We start from the raw sequence: 13,412 nt of genomic DNA, 5'->3' as shown, positions 1-13,412 counted from the left end.
AGACATTCAACGATCAGAAAGATTATTGAGATAAACAGAAATTCCATATTATTTCCTTAGCTAACTGTTTAAATATTTTAAAGGTTACCTTATGAAGAGAAGAGCTTCTAGACTTAATTTTCATTTTTGAAAGTTTTTCAACATACAAATTTATTTTCAGTTTTGAAAGATTCGATGAGCACTTATTCCGCGTTTTATCCAATACTTTAAGTCGTACTTCCGGTGGTCAACCTAAGAATGGATGACTCGAAGAAGTTCAAAACACCACAAGAGGAGATAGATTTCTGGCGACAAGAGGCAGAACGTTTTAAACAAGAGTAAGTTCTTTGTTTAAGTTTTTGATTTCTTTCATGAATTATTATTATATTTTCTGAGAAAAAAATTAATTTATCAACAGCATTTGTTGAAACTTTAACTGTTTTGCTTGGACTTGAATAAGATTTAAAAGTTGAAAAAGAATAACCTCCATGTTTCTTGATTTCATTCGTTTTCTTGCCTTTCTTGTGTTTGATAAATATGTCTACATAATTCTACATCAATGTGGACTAGAACGTGATAACACGAGAAATATGACAACTGGCTTTCTACGTAAATAAAAGGAATAAAAGAATGAATGTCTTCCTTTTTTCATTCCAATTTAAAAGGAAGATTATGAGGAAAGGCCTCCTTCTATAAATAAGTCATATCTGAACTTTGAATCCAGACTACTGCAGTTCCATGTAAATGTTCCTCATTGGTTTAGAATATTGTAACAACTCAAAGATCTACATATCAATCCAAATAAAGTTAACAAATTGATATTTTACTGATCAAAAATATGAACATTTGATATAACCTTGTCCAGTTTTAAAAAAAGATATGTCGACAAACTTGAAAGACTTCTTTACCTTGTCATCAATCGTGATATGTATCGTATTGTGAACTGAATACTTTGCTACATATTGTATTGTGAGGTTTGTGTATCTTGTGTTATCACATTCTAGTCCACAAGTTGGAAAAACACGCGTGATGAGATACCATGTATTACCATAGAATACTTTTAGATCTAAAGGGTTTATCACTTGTCTTAACATCTATTACTTTTGATCACATTAGGAATGAGATAAAGTCCTTCACCGTGTTAAATCTGAGGTCTGTAAGATGCCTTGAGATGAGTTTAATTGCCGTTACAGAGTTATCGTCAACTTCATGTTTTGCTCGGAAGCCATTTTGAAATTGTAAATGAGGAAACAAAACAGATGATTCCGATAATTCTGGATGAATTGAACCGAACCGTGATATCAGTTTAGTGTATCGTGAATTGAACCATGGAAAAATATACCGCGATATACCGTCAAATGGTTTATTGTTGCACTTTTATTGAAGGATATGTTAAAATGATATATTGTATCATGAAAAACAAAACTAAAACCATTTGTCAGTTGAAAAAAATTTCAGATTATAATATATTATGCATATAATATCAAAGTCACACATATTATAAGTGAGTTTACTCCTCCATGGCACTTGATCCCACTTCTGATATTTTCAAGGGTCCATGCCTGCTCTGCTTTCAGTTTGTGAAATTAAATTGGACTTTTGAGCATGATTACTGATTGTTATCTTTACATTTCATTTCATTAGAAAATTAAAATACACAACAGCAATGTGGTAGCTTTATATCTCAAACATTCCTATGATAAAGAACAGGAAGTTGTCAAGGTTAGACTGCAGTCATGGCCATTGGCCTAATAATGAATCTTAGGTTAACGTTTACTTAGTAGTGCATTATCTTTAAGCTAACTTATATTGTATCATAATTAAGCATTAATTCATTTTATAATGAGGTGTATTGAAAGTACCATAGTATTATTTTAGAAGACAAAAATTTTATATATAAAAAGGGTTGTCCCTATAAGCCCCGGGGGCAGGGGAATTTCCCAGCCTATAATGACAGGTGAACCTAATGACATAATCCCCAAACCCAGGTTATTTTGCTTTTTCCCCCTAAACTCCCCATTAGGAGAGGAACCCCAGACCCTTTCTACTTTTTTAAAAGTCCCCTCCTCCTATTTCAATTCTTAATAGGGACAACCCTGTTTATAAAATTCCAAAAAAGTCTACACTTTCTTTTGATATATTAACTTAAAATAGCTAATTATATGTAGATTTTAAAATATTGCAAATGTAATGGTCTTCATGCAATTTTTCTGTTCACAACTAATATAATTCATATGAAAGTTATAATTCACATATGAATCTCAGTTAAAGTGAGTATATATGTATATAATTATATATATATATATATATATATATATATATATATATATATATATATATATATATATATATATATATAATTTGTTATCTTGTGTTCAGTTTAGAAGAAACAAGGGAGGAATTAGAGGAATTCCAGATAAGCAGCAGGGAGTTGGAATGTGAACTGGAAGCACAGCTGGAGCAGCTGGAATCCAAAAACAAAGATCTTTTGTCAGAGACCACAAAACTTAGCAGTGAAAATGCCTCACTCAAGGTAAGAAGTCAGACTGAATTGCTTTACTTCAAACTTAATAGGCACTGATATGTTAGTATGGTTGTTTGTTTGCTCACTAAATAGACACGAATTATTGTTTATCACAATTATGATGAACATGGTAAAAAAAATGTTATTACATAAACATAAACATTTAGAGAAAACTGTCATATATGAACTAAATTATGTTCAGGTAAGAAGTTAGACTCAATTGTTTTACTTCAAAATTAATAGGCAGTGTTATTTTAGTATGGTTGTTTGTTTGCTCACTAAATAGACACTAATTACTGTTTATCACTATTAAGATGGACATGGTAAAAAATTTCTTATTACATAGACATAAACATTTAGAGAGAACCGTGTCTTATACATGTAGTTTTCACAGTATAATTATATGAAACTGAAAAATCTAGTTTTCAATAAGGCCAAACAAAAAAGTATGTGTGGTTCCGGTTACACTCCCCAAAAAATTAGGGTAAGTAGGTAGGGAATTTTTTTTTTTTTTTTTTTTAACAAAATTATTTTCTTAATTTTTTCTAAATAATACCTATCACTGCTTTGCAAATGGCATTTAGATGAGGTGTAATGATATACTAGTCAATATTGGTAGGGGACACCTACGTGCCAGCTTGCTTTGGATTTAACACTATTAAACACTTGCACTATGTTTTGCAAGGAGGCCATCATTGCTGAAACTAAAACTTAAACTGGAGCCACTGATGGAAATCGGGGAAAATTCTGGAAAAAATATGAAAATTGCCAAAAAAAAAGTTTAGGGTCAGGGGTATAAAATAGGGAAGGTCGGGTAACCGGAACCACACGTATTTTTTTATTTGGCCTAACCAAAGAAAAAGAATACTGATGTTGGAAACTTTTTTAAAAAACTTGCTTGAATGATCACTCTCACAGGGAATTCAAATAACATTATTTGAAATTATTTTTAAAGGAAAAGATTGAGCTGTTACAAACAAACAGTCACAGACAAGTATCCAATTTAGAGGATGAACTAGCTCAAGTTAGTGCCTATAAAGATGAACTACAAAGATATATCCGAGAGTTAGAACAGACAAATGATGATCTGGAAAGAGCCAAGAGGTCAGTGCATAGGATTATCAGGAATGTTTTTATAAAGGCAGTCAGAAATAAGGTGATTCTCTGAAAAAAAAATCAACAAATGAAAAAAAATTACAAATACTTTACTAGTCTTTACTCTTAGTTTAAACTATGAACCCTTTACAAAAAATTTGAAATGAATGTCCTAAGATGATTATATCATGTATATATTGAATATTCATTTTACTTTCGAAAGTTTTTTTTTCCTCCAGACTAATTTCATTTGTTGTGATAAATAATAAGGAATTCTCTACCTAAATTGTAAAATTATGTTTCAAGGGTCGAAAGTTTCACTCCAAAGGTGGGGGCTTGACACTAAATTGACTGTATGCTGTCTAGTATCTTTAAAGACATATATGTGGTAATAAATTCATTTCTCTCTCAGGGCAACAGTTGTATCACTGGAAGATTTTGAAGTGAGATTAAATCAGGTAATTTGGAAGGTTATACATACGATTTCTGTCCGATTTCAAATACAATTTATGTTCATTTTTAAACTTAAAAATATGGAAATGGAAACTTTAGCTGCTTTTTTATATTAATACATGTACTAAGTATTTTTAATTAGTTTAAAAAAAAAAAATTGTAACTATCTTTTTTATTGAAGGCAATCGAAAGGAACGCCTTTTTAGAAAGTGAATTAGATGAAAAGGAAACTTTAACAGAAACAGTGCAAAGATTGAAAGACGAAGCAACAGGTAAGCATAAAGTTATGATATCTAATACATGTAGTAGGTGATGCTTTATCTTCAAATTCTTTGATGTATATGATGTAGATATAACTTGTAAATGGTCATGTTAAATCTTGATGGTACATGAATTGTGATTTACTATGTTATTATTTATTTGGAAAAACTATGCTGTCATGAAATGGAAAGTGATAATTTTATGTGATTTTTTTATAATTTATCTTTATATTTAAAAAAAATTGTCTCTCAGATTTATTTATCAATTATTTTTTGCCACAGACCTTCGATCAGAGTTAAATGTGGTACAATCAAGACCAGCAAGTTCAGTTGAAAGCATTGCTTCCAAAGATGACAGTAATTCCAACGCAATCCCGGTAAAAAAGAAACAGGATTCGCGAGAAGAACACAGCATTAATGATAAAGCTCCCCCTTTATCCACACCTCCTAATAGAGGTAAGATTTTTATGTCTCTGCCATGAAATGACCTATATATTTAAGCACATGTTGAAATTGTCACTGAATTGTAGAAAATAGGTCAAGTTATTGCACTAAGTTATATCTTCATGTAAATACAGTGAATGAATTCATTTATGTAAACCCAAAAATGCCATGTACCAGGGTATATTATTTTTTAGGTATACCTTTTAAATCAGCAACAAGCACACCACTAACACCATCTGCAAGAATCTCAGCTTTAAACATTGTAGGAGACCTGCTTCGAAAAGTTGGAGTAAGTTTTCTCTTCTGTTAAATTCCACATTTACTTTTATGCAATCAATTTATAATTTTTTTTTCTATGTATCACTATGTACTTGGTCTCAAGAGTATGCATTGGTATCTTCTTAAATGAAATATAAATCTGAACTACATTAACAGGTGGGAATTATGGATTAGATAGTGCAATATGTCCTTCACCAGGTCTGGACGATTTCCAAATACGGAAGTCAAGAACGATAACTGAAAGTTGCTATAAATATACATCATGTACATGTAAATATTATTCTGCCCAATCAGACAACAGCATTTTTACACACCCCAAAACATATTTCAAAGGAACAAAAAGAGAACACGTGCCTTTGTTTTTTTTCCTCAAAAAGATTTTTTTGACAAAAAATCTTTAGAATCAAGTTGAAAAGTTTGGATGAATAAGGTATTTCCCACATATTTACCGTGAACAAACTTGACATTTCATCTCGGAAAAGAAAGAAAATTAATGCATGTCACAATGCGATCGTTTACGGGGGAATAGATCACACCGTCGAGCTATTGTCAAGTCCAATTATAACATTTACCAGAACATACTCTATGTTGGTAAATATAATTTTGCTTAGCCGCATCCGATTTTCATAGATATAGTTTCCGTGCGTATAGATCTACTGCACACAAGTATTCATCTTATGGACTACATATAGTTTTATAATTAACGCGGGTTTCATGAGCGCTGAATACTATGATTGTTATATACACTTTAAATGGACATAAGGAAAGGTGAAAAACATGGAGAAAAGGGAATGTACATGAATACTTTTATCACCATATCTTACCTCGCATACCAGAAATTTCATGGACGATTTTGTAATAAACACTCAGAATATAATTAAGACTGTTATATTCCCATATGTCAGGCTCTAAAAACTGAAAATCTGCCGTATTTATATCAAATGTCTTAACACAAGTTAAACTTTTGGGATTGCTACCTTGTAGTGACAGATTTTTAATCTCACTAAGAATTTATTCTAAGCTTTCAAGTTGTGTTTGTTCACGGTAGAATTGTCATATATACTATATCATTCCTAAATGTACATAAAGTTTACAAAAAGTTTGTCCTAAAAATATCTTTTGAGCAAAAAAACTTAAAAACCACGTGTTTTATTTATTTTCTCATGGTTTGTCTAAATGCCGTTATCTGATTGGTCAGAAGGGTTAGCACCTTGTTTATTCTGTGTATTTATAGCAATTCACAGTTGTCGTTCTTGACTTCCATATTTCGAATCGTCCAGACCTGTTCACTTACAGTTTGGACAATTTGGATTACAAGTAATTGAAGCTACATAACGATTTGCTGAAAATTTTTGTTTTCCAATGAAATATCCAGAAACCTACCTGAAAAAAGAAACAAAAATGGCCTTTTGATATTTTTCTTGAAAAAAAAAATTTATCTTACATTGTCAAGCACGTCCATACAGTCATATGTACTGTAGATCACCAAATTTTCACGACACCTTACTTTTGTGAGATAGGTGTTTGGTATTTATAAGGGAGACAAAATTTCACGATTTCTGGTTATTGTTTTACGTATTCTTTACGCATAAAAATATACACAGGAATGAAATTTTCAATGGCACACTGTCTCACCTAATTATGTGTAAGTAAAGTTCTCCCAAATAAAAAAAGTGTACAGTACATGTATATAATTCAGAGAATATCTTCTCAGATCTCTACAAGTGCAATGTTTAAAGAAAGAAAGTTATAATTAATGTATATGAAAATATGTGAAGAGTATTCTAACAGATAAAAGTTTGAATCGTGCTGACAACAGTGATTATTTTGATAGCATTTAAAATGATTTACACTTCATCCCACTGAGTTGTGTACATATAAATGTGTAAATGGTTTTAGACTGGGGGTCAGATCGTGTTTCTGAAGTCTATAACTCTGGTAGAACCTTGGTTATCACTGCAAAACTCAACACAAATATGACTAAGGAATGATTAACTTCATTAAAAAAATAATGTTGATTATTAATTGTTCAATATATTCCTTGATTCCACAGGCTCTAGAATCTAAACTAGCTTCCTGTCGAAATTTTGTGAAAGATAATCCAAGAGGTGGAAAGCCAGTGTCAGCTAGTCCAACGAATTCCCCAAGGTAGTACATGTTTAATTGTTTTGCTCTGCATTGCTCAATCTATTTCTATTCACAGATATTTCAGTTTTTCATATGTTGAAAATCATTTTGCTTTTGACAAATTCAACGATTTTTAGCTCTTCTGAGCCAAATGTTCAAAGAGCTAATGCCATGGCCAGTTGTGCAGTATGTGTATATACCCCTGCTCTGAAGGAGAGGGGGGTATACTGTTTTACCCTTGTGTGTCTGTCTGTCTCAGTATTCGTGTGTCAGTGTGTCTGTCCGTAACAAATTTTCATCGCAGTTTTCTCAGCAATTACTCATCCCAGATGCTTGAAATTTTAGCACACTCTTTGTTTAGGCATGTCAGTTGGTGGGATTCATTTTTGTGCAAATCCAATATCAACTCCCTGTTATCCATGCATCTGTCTGTACCATACATAACAAATTTTGGTTACAGTTTTCTCAGCAACTATTCATCGCAGATGCTTAAAAATTTAGCACACTCTTTGTTTAGGCATGCCATACGGTGGGATTCATTTTTGTACGAATCTGATGTCAACTTCCTGTTTATCCGTGCATCCGTACCATATATAAAAAATTTTGGTTATAGTTTTCTCAGCATCTACTTATCGCAGATGCTTGAGAGTTTAGCACACTCTTTGTTTAGGCATGTCATATGGCGGAATTTATTTTTGTACGAATATGATGTCAACTTCCTGTTTATCCCTGTGTCTGTCCATAAATAAACTTGTGTATTTACATCAGAGCAGGGGTATTATTAGTGAGCATTGGCTCACAGACTTCTTGTTTGGAATATGGGCCATATTTCAAGAACCCATTGGTCAATTTTTGTCAAATTTGTGACAGAGTAACCTTGACCCAAGGGCTTTCATTTTATATTAAAAACAGGGATGTGACCCTTAAACAAGGGGAAATAATTAGGGAAAGAAAAACAAAATTAGTGGCTGCTAAAAAATCTTCTGAAGAACACTGTGCAGATTAACACCAAACTTATGCATAGGATAAAGATATGTAGTAGATTAAACATAGGTAATCAAAGATTACAGAGCTTACCTCATGAAATGTTATCTTTAAGAAAGGCAAAGTCCCATGCTAAACTAATTATCTAGTTGTGTGCATCCCAAGATGCAACATTTATGCAATTTTGTCTGTAAGGGCATGCAATTACTTGGGAATGGACTTAATCAAAAAACTTTAAATTGACAAATGTTTCAATGTACATGTACCTCAGGCTAGAGGGTTTTATTAAGATATTTTAGGGAAAAAACTTAAAATACAGATTTATTCATTATAATTTAATCAATGCAATTATGTTGAATACCTTCTTTCAGGGCTAAAAGATTAAACAGAGGAGCCTCAGTGCCACCACAGCAAGGAGTGAAAATTCCAGTCTGATGTTCAGCCAAACCTCGCCACTCTCACAAAGCAATCCATGATGATATTTTCTATCCAAGTAGTCAGGGCAAAGATTACATGTTTCTGTGACCAGTTATTGATCTTTAGATGCTGTCAGAATTTCATTCCTGAACAAACATTTTCGATTACAGAAAAGGTTATTTGAACTTTTTAAAAACAGTGTTTCAATTTTGGGGGAGGGTTGTTGTATACATGTATCCATGTATATAACATCAATTCTTTGTCATTCTGTAACTGGGTTTCACATTAGCAAAATTCTCATAAAAAAAATTGTGATGTATATTTTTTTTTCTTTCATTTTTAGCTCACCTGAGCTGAAAGCTCAAGTGAGCTTTTCTGATCACCCGTTGTCCGTCGTCCGTCCGTCCGTCTGTCCGTCTGTCCGTCCGTCCGTCTGTAAACTTTTCACATTTTCAACTTCTTCTCAAGAACCACTGGGCCAATTTTAACCAAACTTAGTACAAAGTATCCTTGGGGGAAGGGGAGTTTAAATTGTTAAAATAAAGGGCCAAGTCCCCTTACAAGGGGAGATAATCAAGAAAAGACAAAAAAAGGGTGGGGTCATTAAAAAATCTTCTTCTCAAGAACCACTGGGCCAGAAAAGCTGAAACTTATGTGGAAGCATCCTGGGATAGAGCAGATTCTAAATTGTTAAAATCATGACCCCCGGGGGTAGGGCGGGGCCACAATAGGGAATCCAAGTTTTACATTGAAATATATAGGAAAAATCTTTAAAAATCTTCTTCTCAAGAACCACTGGGCCAGAAAAGCTGAAACTTATGTGGAAGCATCCTGGGATAGAGCAGATTCTAAATTGTTAAAATCATGACCCCCGGGGGTAGGGCGGGGCCACAATAGGGAATCCAAGTTTTACATTGAAATATATAGGAAAAATCTTTAAAAATCTTCTTCTCAAGAACCACTGGGCCAGAAAAGCTGAAACTTATGTGGAAGCATCCTGGGAAAGTGCAGATTCTAAATTATTAAAATCATGACCCCCGGGGGTATGGCGGCGGGGCCACAATAGGGAATCCAAGTTTTACATTGAAATATATAGGAAAAATCTTTAAAAATCTTCTTCTCAAGAACCACTGGGCCAGAAAAGCTGAAACTTATGTGGAAGCATCCTGGGGTAGTGTAGATTCTAAATTGTTAAAATCATGACCCCTGGGGGTAGGGCGGGGCCACAATAGGAAATACAAGTTTTACATTGAAATATATAGGAAAAATCTTTAAAAATCTTCTTCTCAAGAACCACTGGTTCAGAAAAGCTGAATCTTATGTGGAAGCATCCTTGGGTAGTGTAGATTCTAAATTGTTAAAATCATGACCCCCGAGGGTAGGGCGGGGCCACAATAGGGAATCCAAGTTTTACATTGAAATATATAGGAAAAATCTTCTTCTCAAGAACCACTGAGCCAGAAAAGCTGAAACTTAAGTGGAAGCATCCTGAGGTAGTGTAGATTCTAAATTGTTCAAATCATGACCCCCGGGGGTAGGGCGGGGCCACAATAGGGGGAATCCCAAGTTTTACATTGAAATATATAGGAAAAATCTTTAAAAATCTTCTTCTCAAGAACCACTGGTTCAGAAAAGCTGAATCTTATGTGGAAGCATCCTGGGGTAGTGTAGATTCTAAATTGTTAAAATCATGACCCCCGAGGGTAGGGCGGGGCCACAATAGGGAATCCAAGTTTTACATTGAAATATATAGGAAAAATCTTCTTCTCAAGAACCACTGAGCCAGAAAAGCTGAAACTTAAGTGGAAGCATCCTGAGGTAGTGTAGATTCTAAATTGTTCAAATCATGACCCCCGGGGGTAGGGCGGGGCCACAATAGGGGGAATCCCAAGTTTTTACATTGAAATATATAGGAAAAATCTTTAAAAATCTTCTTCTCAAGAACCACTGGGCCAGAAAAGCTGAAACTTATGTGGAAGCATCCTGGGATAGTGCAGATTCTAAATTGTTAAAATCATGACCCCCGGGGGTAGGGCGGGGCCACAATAGGGGGAATCCCAAGTTTTACATTGAAATATATAGGAAAAATCTTTAAAAATCTTCTTCTCAAGAACCACTGGACCAGAAAAACTGAAACTTATGTGGAAGCATCCTGGGATAGTGCAGATTCTAAATTGTTAAAATCATGACCCCCGGGGGTAGGGCGGGGCCACAATAGGGGGAATCCCAAGTTTTACATTGAAATATATAGGAAAAATCTTTAAAAATCTTCTTCTCAAGAACCACTGGACCAGAAAAACTGAAACTTATATGGAAGCATCCTTGGGTAGTGTAGATTCTAAATTGTTCAAATCATGGCCCCTGGGGGTAGGGTGGGACCACAATAGGTATTACAAGGGGGAAAGTCTGGTAATGAACAGCATGGCCAAAGTTACTCAGGTGAGCGATGTGGCCCATGGGCCTCTTGTTGGATTTGAAATATGGAAAGACAACCATATACATGTGCTTTTAAAATTGTATACATATAATAACTGTACAGATATATGTTGTGAATACTCATTTGTACATAGTTAGTGATTTGTGTTAAGTTATTGGAGAATCATAATCACATAGTATGATAATTTACATTGTAGTTGTTGTTTAAGTTTTAGTTAATGTCTTACTATGGACATGCATACAACCAATTTGACACAACCAACCCCCCCCCTTCCCCAATTATATATAAATTTAAAAAATGATAATATGGCAATCAAAACAAAAGATAAGATAGAAATTAATGATATGAAAGAAAAAAACATTATTAGTGGGTATAGTATATTGTTTAGTGATTTAAGCTATTAATTAGATTTGTAGGAAAATTGTGTTCATTGTATACATGTTTTAAATGGCAATTTATATGGGTATCATGTAAAGAAATTTTAGCTTCCTGATGAGTTACATTTTTTCAGTTTAATTTTTTTTTAATTTTTGGAAATAACATTTCATGGAACTATTGTTTAAAGAAAAAATGCCGAGAAAACTTTCTTTTCTTTCTTCTTCTTCTTCTCTTTTTTGGTTATGTTCAACCAAGTTTCTTTCAATTTTTTTCACTGGAAGGTAGGTGATGGGAAAGGCATTTTTGAAGCCAAAAAATATAATGCCTTTATAAATACTGTTGACACCATATTGTACTTTTTAATCCTATTCATTTCACAAATTTTCCATTTCATGGTGGTAGTTTAATATTGCTTCATAAAGTTGCTCACTCTTTATTAGTAAAGACCACATTGATTTGAAAGACCATCAGAAAGTTTGAGAGAACAGCCTATTATCAGAAAAAATGACAAAAAATGAAGCTTTAACTTCCCTTATCTGTAAATGATAAAGCTTGTCTTCCTCTAAATGATGATTAGAATAAGTAACTTAATACTTCTGTTATCTTATATGTTGTTGACATGAAGGAGATTTGTTTTACTTGTAATTGCAATGACTGTGTGTGTATGATATTTGATGTCATGGAATTAAACAATTCATCAGTAGAGTATACATGAATTCACTGAATGAATCATACAATGAATAGTAACTGCTGTGAATTTTAATTTGATTATTTTGATTTGTTGTGATATTTTGTGTGTTTATCAGGGTTGCTGTATACATCATTTCATTCAGAAATTTTTGTGTTGCTTTACTCTTCTTTTATTTCATTGTATTTTTTTTTTTTTTTTTGCCTTCAAGTTTGTAAAACATTGAGAAAACTCTTGCCATTATAAAAGATGTGATTTTTTTAGGAGAATATTTTAGGCTTATTATTCACACTTGAGGTTTCAAACTCCTGTTGATGAAGAAGACAAATACATGTACAGATGCATGACTGCACAAACTATTATGTTCAAGTAATTCACACTTCATTTACAATCCAGACACAATTTGTGTACCAGTAGTACTTCACACATTTTGAAATCATTAGGAGTAATATATTCCTTACAGAATATTTTGCTTCTTGTATCATTATGGGTCATTTTGTTAAAATTCCTGCAATGACATTGTTTAATTATGAAGAAAAGTTTATAATTAGGTTTGGAAAAAATTCAAATCCCAGTTCATACTGATTACCAGTATATCTTCATTTCATATACTGTAAACCGTATACTGTAAATGTACTTATTTTAGCGGTGCCTTATCATATTTTAGCCCCCTTTGTGCTGCTTCATCTACATGTTAGTACATGATTCAAACTACAGATCTAATACATGTGGTTTTGCAAGAATCAAGTGTGTTAATTTATGGTTACGCCTTTCATTGAAGAGGAAGATTGCACTAAATTTTGGGTGTGTTAATTTATATATGTTTACAGTATTCATTGAGATTTTTGACTGCATTGTAAATGTATAGAACTTGAACCTACTTTCAACTGGTTTGAATCAAATTGAGGTGAAGAGATAAGTAAGCACATTGTTCAATTTAATTGGCCAAGATACAAAGGGTTTTTTTTTTTTTTTTTTTTTTTTTTTTTTTTTTTTTTTTAAATTTATATGTGAGCGCTTGTTTAAATGAAGCAATCATTATAAGGTTCAAACTTTTTCATGTAACTCAGTTGAACTGCAATATCACAGGTATGAATTAAAAGCACTGTAGTGTGCTAAGTCATTTTCTTGCAATTTACCTGCACATGGGAGTCTGGAGTTTTCAGATTCTGTAAACTAATCTGATTTGTTGTTTACAGAATGATTTTATGTGTCCAAGTAAAGGTTTTAGATAGAGATCTGTGTTTTTATGTTGTTCTTTCATAATATCAGATTCAAGGTATTGTCGTTCAACACCCTTTTTTAATGAGCTAATTACAATTACGTAACAAAAACAGTTATCAACAA

The 13,412-nt window shown here is 32.9% G+C and overlaps 1 protein-coding gene across 1 annotated transcript; it reads left to right on the top strand.

Moving 5' to 3' along the window:
- The first annotated feature begins 237 nt into the window (after positions 1-237).
- LOC133184753 (nuclear distribution protein nudE homolog 1-like) lies at positions 238-8,890 on the top strand. The gene is made up of 9 exons (XM_061319823.1): positions 238-317; positions 2,359-2,512; positions 3,459-3,607; positions 4,011-4,056; positions 4,233-4,323; positions 4,594-4,767; positions 4,950-5,044; positions 7,088-7,182; positions 8,517-8,890. The coding sequence occupies exons 1-9, from the start codon at positions 238-240 to the stop codon at positions 8,578-8,580; spliced, it is 948 nt and encodes a 315-aa protein (XP_061175807.1). The 3' UTR covers positions 8,581-8,890.
- The last annotated feature ends 4,522 nt before the right edge of the window (positions 8,891-13,412 follow it).

The sequence above is a fragment of the Saccostrea echinata genome, unplaced genomic scaffold (genome assembly GCF_033153115.1).
Source record: "Saccostrea echinata isolate AGI-Se365-2 ecotype Australia unplaced genomic scaffold, CSIRO_AGI_Sech_v1 ptg000010l, whole genome shotgun sequence".
In the NCBI taxonomy this organism is placed as follows: domain Eukaryota; kingdom Metazoa; phylum Mollusca; class Bivalvia; order Ostreida; family Ostreidae; genus Saccostrea; species Saccostrea echinata.
The sequence above is the reverse complement of the archived record's forward strand: the minus strand, read 5'-3'. Positions and strand labels throughout refer to the sequence as shown.